The sequence below is a fragment of the Malus sylvestris genome, chromosome 5, assembly GCF_916048215.2.
Source record: "Malus sylvestris chromosome 5, drMalSylv7.2, whole genome shotgun sequence".
NCBI classification, from domain to species: Eukaryota; Viridiplantae; Streptophyta; class Magnoliopsida; order Rosales; family Rosaceae; genus Malus; species Malus sylvestris.
In genome coordinates, this window is record NC_062264.1 from 18,260,765 (window position 1) to 18,269,432 (window position 8,668).

General features: G+C 37.6%; 1 protein-coding gene across 2 annotated transcripts; it reads right to left on the minus strand.

Annotated features, from left to right (window-relative positions):
• Positions 1-2,082: 2,082 nt before the first annotated feature.
• LOC126623855 (cyclase-like protein 2) lies at positions 2,083-5,485 on the minus strand. 2 transcript variants are annotated; one of them, XM_050292834.1, is made up of 7 exons: positions 4,965-5,484; positions 3,919-3,963; positions 3,591-3,663; positions 3,071-3,168; positions 2,804-2,874; positions 2,435-2,587; positions 2,083-2,314 (listed from the first exon to the last, which is right to left on the minus strand). In XM_050292834.1, the coding sequence occupies exons 1-6, from the start codon at positions 5,353-5,355 to the stop codon at positions 2,462-2,464; spliced, it is 804 nt and encodes a 267-aa protein (XP_050148791.1). In that variant the 5' UTR covers positions 5,356-5,484; the 3' UTR covers positions 2,083-2,314; positions 2,435-2,461. The 2 variants fall into 2 exon arrangements, with proteins under 2 accessions (XP_050148791.1, XP_050148792.1); XM_050292835.1 differs by lacking the exon at positions 3,919-3,963 and having other exon boundaries at positions 4,965-5,485.
• Positions 5,486-8,668: the final 3,183 nt, after the last annotated feature.

Here is an 8,668-nt window from a genome sequence, read left to right on the forward strand (position 1 = left end):
CATGTCTTGCTTCAAGCAAGAATATGTCCTTTTGGTGATCAAGACGATCAGCTAAAGGAACCCATCGTGGATCCTCCTCAGCAAGGTACTCTGTTTGCAGTGCGTCATGAATATGTCTTCGGATGAAGATCATGGCAGTTGATTTAGGCAATTAAAACTCGGGGCCCAAAAACTTGGACTAAACTCCATGGATGGGATAAGTAAATTTGCACCGTTGAGGCCCAAGCCCAAACTTGGGCTCGAATGGGCTCGAACCTAGCATGTAGGCTGGCCCAACATCACAAAAAAGGGGCTACAGGTGTAAGCCCAAAGACTGAGGCCCAAATGGGTTCTGATCTGGTGCAGTGAGGAGCAAGCTATGACTGCAGGTCCTATGCGGAGGAGTGCTCCGCTGCTTTGCAGCATCTGTGTTCCCAGGGGAAGCAATCCTATGCGTCACGGTACATGTGCATCGATTCACCAGCTACAGGTTGGGATCAGGTCCGATGGCATACATGGGGACACCATAGCCCTACGAGCTGATGTCGAATTTGGGCCAAGCTAAAGGTTTGGGCTGCTTCAGGCGAACGCAAGAAGAAAAAAAAAATTCTTTTAGGCCGAGAAAACCAAGGCCTAATTGGGCTCGGGTTGGGACCAAAAACACCCTAGCCGTAGCTAGATGTGCTCATTGAGGAAAAAGACCGGCGCCGCAGCTTCAGGCAGCCATGTTTTGGGACAAAAACTCTTGGGGCGAGTTCATGAGGCAATGGGAATCACGCATATGAACGAAGATAGAGGAATCTCAACATTTCAACCAAAACCCTAGAAATTCGAATCAGAATTTCAAAGAAAATCCGACGAGATTTGAAGGAATCTCGGTCAATCTACGTCGGTAGACAAGCTTCAGGCCATCAGGATAGTGACCTAAGGTCAACGTTGGGCTGCAAGCCCACCTGTGATGGTGAAGATGTCATGGAAGGCATCGAGGTTTCTGGGTTTTCAAACTTGGAGCCCTTGGCTTGTGGTCTCGTGGCTCGGCAAAGCTTAGCCATACAGCATGCAGGCCTGGACTAACGGCTCAGATTATGGGTTCAAAGAACCTTAGCAGTTTGTAATTTTTTTTCTTTTTTTTTTAGATTATAACATTTAATTGCATGCATATTCAATTCAATAATTTAATGCATGGACATATATTTGATGCAATTATGGATATAATGCATATAGAATTTATGTAGAATCTAAAATTCGAAAAATGTAAAGTTGGGTGATGCATTATGGTGAATGTTCATGCTATCAGGGTTGCAAAAATATCGAGATAAAAACTGTTGTTTTGGAAGAACCTGATTGCGTGATGATATAGATGAACTGGTTTGATGCAAATAGCTTCCTCGTCAGATTCTTAAGCACGGCGGTAGGAGCGTGCTGATAAAGTGTTGTAGCCTATTTTATCTGACAAGGGAAGGGGGCCGACGGCAGAGAGAGAGATGTGTTTGTAGAGTTGTGTAGAAGAATATGTAGAGGATGTGTTATTCCTCTACGTAGTGCCTTTATTTATGATAATAAGGGAGAGAAGAAATCCTTCATCCCTAAGGAATACAAGTCAATATAGGAAAGAATAACTAGAATAAAATATAATCTAGGATTTACACAATTGCATCCTCCACACTTAGATGATGGTTACATTGTCGTTTAGATGTTTAAAACTCTTCAAACCCTCTTGAATAATGTTTTTTATTTGATTGAAAAATTAATAAATTCTTTTTAAATATTGTAATCTAATCTAATTAATTCTTTCAAGGAAATATTAATATAAACAAAACTTTTTATCAACAACCCGTAAAAACTTCATGTTATAAGGACTTGGATTCTCTGCCCTCCCATTTCGGTGCCCTCCTCGTGCCCTCCTGTTTTGTGTGGTCACGGTAAATCCATGCTAATATTTTATATTGTTTTTTATAAAAATAATAAGAAAAAAAAAATAGTAATATAAAATATTGACGTGGCTTAACCGTGACCACACAAACAGGAGGGCACGGGGAGGGCACCGAATTGGGAGGGCAGAGAATCCAAGTCCATGTTATAAAGAGAGATTAAACTACCAAATTATACAGTGAAAATCATATTTCTTTATCACACTTTGGTCTGTATTCATGGCGCTCGCTGCGTGTCTCGTGGACGGCGGAAATACGGCAATGACATTACATTTCAGTTTCACGAAAACTATCAACATAAACATTCAAGACGACATTCATATTCAGAACCCTGCTGTTCTGAAACTTGGGTCTCTTCTTAGCGTCTTATTCCATGCTGTTTCTCCTTGGGGGATCATCATTTCCTGCAACAAATAGGAGTAGGTAAAAACCCAAACGTAGGCTGAAACACTCAAACTAATAAAAAGATTAACCGTGAGCTGATGTACGCTCGCATCAAAACCAAACATCGATACACAACTTACGAAAGATAAAAGCGTAACGGAGATGCATCACTTGATAAGAATGCATCTTATCGGTGACCCTTCTGCACCCGGCAACCTCAAAGGTAAGCAGTGGACAGAATATATTCCTGGTTCCACGTCATCCAGTTTTAAGGCTTCAACAAGAATGATTTCCTGGAACATGAAAGCAGTGTTAGTCTTGAGTATTGAAACGGAATTTCTGGTTAAATCAGAGAACCATGTGAGACAACTCGGTTGCCTCTTTTTTTTGGTGCTGCATTTACCACTGTTCAACAATCTACCAAGTACCAACTGGAACTCATCCAATTAAAATGATCATGAACTAAATAAAAAACCCCTTTCATGTCTTATCAAATAACGATTTCTTACCCTGCCTTCTAGAAAAACAAGGTGGGATGGAATCAAATCATCATATGCAGCAACGGATAAGTAATCAATTCCTATAACAAAAGACCAACAAGTCAGCTTCAATAGAAAGAACAGAAATGATAACATGAACAGCAATATAATCAGTAATATCTCACTGAGAAGAACTCAGTATAAGATTATATTACCGTAATTATGTATGCAGACTGTTAAAAAACTGTGTCATAAAAAAAAAAACAAAGAACTGATGTGCGAATATATATATCTCACCGACAAGTTTAATGTCAGTGTTCTCCACCAACCACTGTGCTCCATCCCTCATAAATCCCACATAGCTGCTGTCAAACTCCTTTTGGAACATAAGCCGTCTAAAAGTGAAGTAAGCTCTAGTTAGTATAATGTTTCTCTGAATTGAATTTTTTGTTAATATTCTGCAATATTTTAAGATTTCTGAATCAAATTGAATAAGTACAAACATCAGTAGTCCAACCATTGACAAATAAAAGGTGGTTGGAAGGAATGATCAAACAGAGGAAAGGTCAAGTCAGGCATAAATTTCCCTTGTTTTTTTTTCCGAAGAAAAGTCTAGGCATTTTATTTGCAGGAATTGTCATGAGTACTAGGACCTAAGGAACAATGTATCAAATTATAAACTATCTAAAAATTTCAACAGCGAAAAGAAAAGAAGCTTTACAACAATACAACATAACTGGTATACGCACAGGTGCACGTGTGTGTGGGCGCATATTGCCAATACAATAGTATACAAAGACTTTATTTATCACAGTACCTGTCTGTGTTTAATGTTCTGAACAGCACACGACATACCCCCTTGGGAATATGTAAGGACTTCATAACCTCAGCTGCGATAAGCATGTAGGACAGTCAAAAACCTATAAAAAAAAAAAAGAAGCAAATAGACTACATGGTATGTTATGTTCAACTGTTTCTAAGTAGTGTTTGGTTAGCAACCAAAAGGTTACTTATCTGGCCTTCCAGTTGCGACTTGAACACTAGACATGATTTACATTTTGTATGCATATTGAAACAAAGGATAAGGTCATAAAGCTTCACTTTCATCCACATAGAAAATAGTAGTTTGAAAGAAAAATACATACCGGTTATGTTCTTATCCCTTGGAACGTCAACTAGCAATGCAGGACCTTTTGACACAAAGACGTATAATAATCACAAAAATATCAGTGATACAACCAACACAAGCAATGAGCTTTTTCCCCTATTGCTATGTAACAGGGTCAAATGCTAATACACATGAAAGGCACAAATTGCAAAACATCAAACAGAATACAGAACAGAAAACCCAAATTCTGAAACAGAAATGAAAAGAAAGATTGATAATACCTCAAGATGCCCAAAACAGGAAATCCGGAAAAGGTGAAAGCCACTTTTCCTATTAGAATGTGAGGATCCAACCCAAAACCAATTGACATTGAGTAGAGAGGCTCAAGATCATTTAAACTATTATGTAAGGTTCTAAAGACTCTAGGCGCTAGTGGGGGCGGCGTGTTAGGGTCTGGCGCTAGACGGCTATGTGGACTAGGCAGATTTAAGTAAATTTGTTATATATAGTATAAATATGTGTGTATTTATACTTTAATAAATACATAATTGTACAGGATACATAAAGTGCAAAATAAAATGAATATATAGATTATAAAGCATTATAACATATTGAAAACATAGGAAACAAACATATAATGAGTGTCATCCAAGTATTCAACAAGTGTATTACATTTTATTGAAAAAGATTAAAATGCAAAATAAAAGTTATTGATTTCCTGTCTAAGTGAGAGTTACGATTTAGGCGGGTCTAAATATTTTCTTAATTTTCAAACGCCTAGTGATTAATTAAAACAGTGTCCAACCGCCTAGTGCCGGGCGAAAATTTTTAGAACAGTACTATTACGCAAGCCTTTAATTCCTCAGAATTCACACTCTTAACATTTCATCTTCAACTTTGAAGCACCTAACCGCTAATATCCCACTTGCCCCAAACAACTCCAAACCCCCATAGAAATATATTACCTCGGGTAATTTCGTCGAACACTTAGTATGCACTCACTCAACCGCATTAAACACTCAAAACCCTAAACTAGCCATGATTAAAATCAAAGAAACAGTGAAGAATCAATAACTGAATTACCATTAAGCACATCCAAGTCAAGGGTATCGACATCGAAGCCGGCGTCGAAGTAGTGATCGAAGACGTGGCCGGGGGCATCGACGTGGGTACCAGTGTGAGTGGGCAGCTTCATCTCAGAGTTGTTGGCGATGGAGCCGTTCTTCATGCTGTTGGGGAGCCAAAGGAACTGGCCGACGCCGTCGTTGGTTTCAAAGGCAGGCATGGTGGTCCTGTACCGGTGGCTGATGTCGAAGATTCGTCCATTGCCGTAAACTTCACGGCGAGGAGGGATCAGGGTGTCGGTTTCGGCGGCGTATTCGACGGAGGTGGTGCCCGGAATAGAAGGATAGGCTGTGGTGGCGACGGAGTAGGAGAGGGAGGAGAGTAGGAGGAGGAGCAGTATTGGCTTCATGGTGGTGCGTGTGGCAGTGGGAGGAGGTTGGATGAGAAGTGGGCGGGTGATCTTTACGACTAGAAGACACAGCTTAGTCACTGATAAAAGGGACGGTTTTTTTTTAGCTAAAATGTTCTCTCTAAATTTGCCTAAATTTGAAATCAATAGAAAGCATCATTGAGATTAAATGATGATCCTCCTCGAATCCTCTTTCTGAGGATTCTATTCTCAAATCGTGATCGTTCATCGTATATGGTGCGAACAGTTTTTGTCAAGTACTATTCATATTTAATTTTAAATTAAAATATTTAAAATAATTTTTGACCGCACGATGTATGAAGACCAGACACAATTTAAGGATTCGGGATCCTCACAAATATGATCCTAAGAGGATCCTCATTCCTTGAGATTGTCCACCATCAATCATTTTGATCATTCGATGAAAATTTGTGTTAAATAAGGATCAAAATGACAAAATTAACCTCAATATAATAAATAATAGGGCAAAATAATTTGACAAAAATGAGGGTATTTTTGTCATTTTATCCTTATTATAACAATTTTTCATGTAATGACCAAGATGTTGATTATGGACAAACTTAGGGACCAATTCTATCCATTTCAAATCTCATAGACCAAAATGAGAAATTATACAAATCTCATAGACCATTTTTTGGCTAAAAAGCTTAAAAAGAACTACAAAGCCCTCGAATCTAAATTGTTGCACTACTGATTTAGTATGGAATATGATTCTCTGTTTTATTTTAGTTGTATTACTTGAAAAAAGAAGAATTCTCCCTTTCTTAAAGCCATTTTAATGAGGGGCTCTATACATGAAGTTGTGAGAGGTTTTAGGTTTAAATTTCGTGAGAAAAAGTGGCAGATATAACTCATTTTGAAACTCCGAAGAATCTTTGGGACTCCGAAAAATAATCACTCCCACTTAGGAGATATATACCTTTAGGGCTTTATGTGGGAATATATATTTATTTGTGTAGTTATTTGATTGCGCAGTAAATTTAATTTTGGTCTTAACTTTTCTTAAATTGATTTTTAGATGTGTTATTTTAAATTTGTTTTATAAAATTTTCAAATTCTGACAAAGTTAGATTTCATCACTTATGAACCGTTGAATTAGGTTTTCTTATGTCAATCTCATATGTTGGTTTGTTTCTTTGAAATCAGACAAGATAAAATTTCATTTATAACAATCATTGCATACTATTATCTTATCTCAATCTCATCCTTGATTTATTTCTCTGATTGGTACATTCTTTAAAATCAGACAAGATAAAATTTTAGATTGGATTATCTGAAGGGAAATCTATGAGATTCATGGATGGGATTTCTAAATGACTATCATGCATATACAAATCAAATTTAATATACGAAAGCAGCGGAAGCATTTATAACATATTAACAAAGCTATAGTCATGCAAATCCCCCTTCAAGGTTCATAGATTTATATATAATGCATCAAATAAAATTTTAGAGAAAAGAACAAAGTGAAGGTTTAGTCTTATACCTCTTGATCTAGACTTGAGACCAAGGATGGACCACCTCCAAGCCCTTTGTTCCTTGAACTCCTTGAGCCTAGCTTCCCTCCTTGCCTCCTCCACTTTGATAGAATGAGTGCTCCTAGGTTCTCTTCAAGTTTCCAAAGTAGGAAACCTCTAAAGATCCTCACCTACTAGAGTAGTGAGAAGGATGAAGGAATAACCAAAGGGTGAAAGATATGTTAGTAAAATCACCCCAAGGTGGCCGGCCTTTGTGTAGTTTTTGGAGAGATATTCTTTTGCCTCTTTGTTGTTTTTAACCACACAAAATCCCTAATGAACAATATCACTATAAAGTTCCTTATATAGACATAAGAAACCTAGCCAACAACTTGACTAAATATCTCACCCTTTTCCACACCTAAAATGGCCGGCCCTCTTTGTGTTGTTTGGGCTTTGGGCTTTCATTTATTTCAAGTCATCCAATGCTTGAATAAAAGCCCAATGGGCCCAATTAAACCCGAACGTTTCTTTAAGCCCAAAACGATCTTTATCGCTTTTATGATTTCTTTAGACTTTCTAAATTAATCACAACACTTAATTAATCCAATTAATTATTTCCATCATCCATTAGTTACTCACTACAATAGTGTATTGGTGAACAATCTTTTAGGTTCTTATTAGCAAGGCAGTGAGGTGATTGGCATCAATCCAATTGATTATATTTAATTCAATCACTTAGTGAATTAAAACTTCATTTTAATTCACCTTTCTTCTTTGACGACTACATTTAATCATCTAGAAGAACTCACAAGCTATGAGTGACATCTAACCATATGTCATAGCTACCCAAGCTAATGTAGAAGTTTATTCGGAGAACCTATTCAGTTGGAATTACAATGTAATTTAATCCTTCTCTAAAACAATACTCTCAATCACATTACTAGGGTATGGATATATTATGTCAAACCCCTAATGTGATTATTCCTTCTTATATGATTCAATTGAGTCGTATATGAACGTTTTCCTTTATTACGCTCGATACTTCGGCCGAAGATTCCCGAATCATATCTTAGAGTATTCTTCCTCTCTTATCGAGGATTAGAGATTCCTTGTTGCGCATACACTTGCCTTCATGACTAAGTGGCTTAACCCCAACTATGCCGTTGACATTCTGATAGAGTGACTTTTGACATAATCAAAGATCAAGTACTTAACCACAAGACAACGACGATGCCTCAGGTCAAAGGACTACTTATATTATTCCAACCATTAGAGTTACTTACTTGACATGTGAGTAGACCTCCATGCAAGTACTCTCGTTCGATTGTGTTCAGTGAACTCATTCCCTTAATGAGCACCTACATACTTGCCTTAGTGTCACAACACGAATGGGATGAGACTTTCCATCCTTCCAATTGAAGCAGACACAGTATGTACCGGTCTTCGCATTGTCAGTATCCCTCCGACAATCTAATGATCAGGAACCTTTTTGGACATTTGGTTATGTGAAGAAGGTCTCTGTAGTCTAACATCATTAGATTACTTCTTCAATCGATCCATTGTCCATGGATACACTATTTAGGACATATATCGTTTATAGAGATAGTCCTAATTAGTATCTTTGCCATTTGATGTATAAGAGTCATCCATACATCGATTCAATTGTCCTGAATGGTTTCTTCCAAAGATTGACTTTCAGGGCATATTTCCAACATTAGCTTATCTCAATCTTATCCGTTATTTTATTTCTGTGATTAGCCCATTGAGGGTTAGTCCCTCCCAAATCTCTCTAGGATACTCCTATAGAGAAATGAAGGATTCGAGAAAGCTTG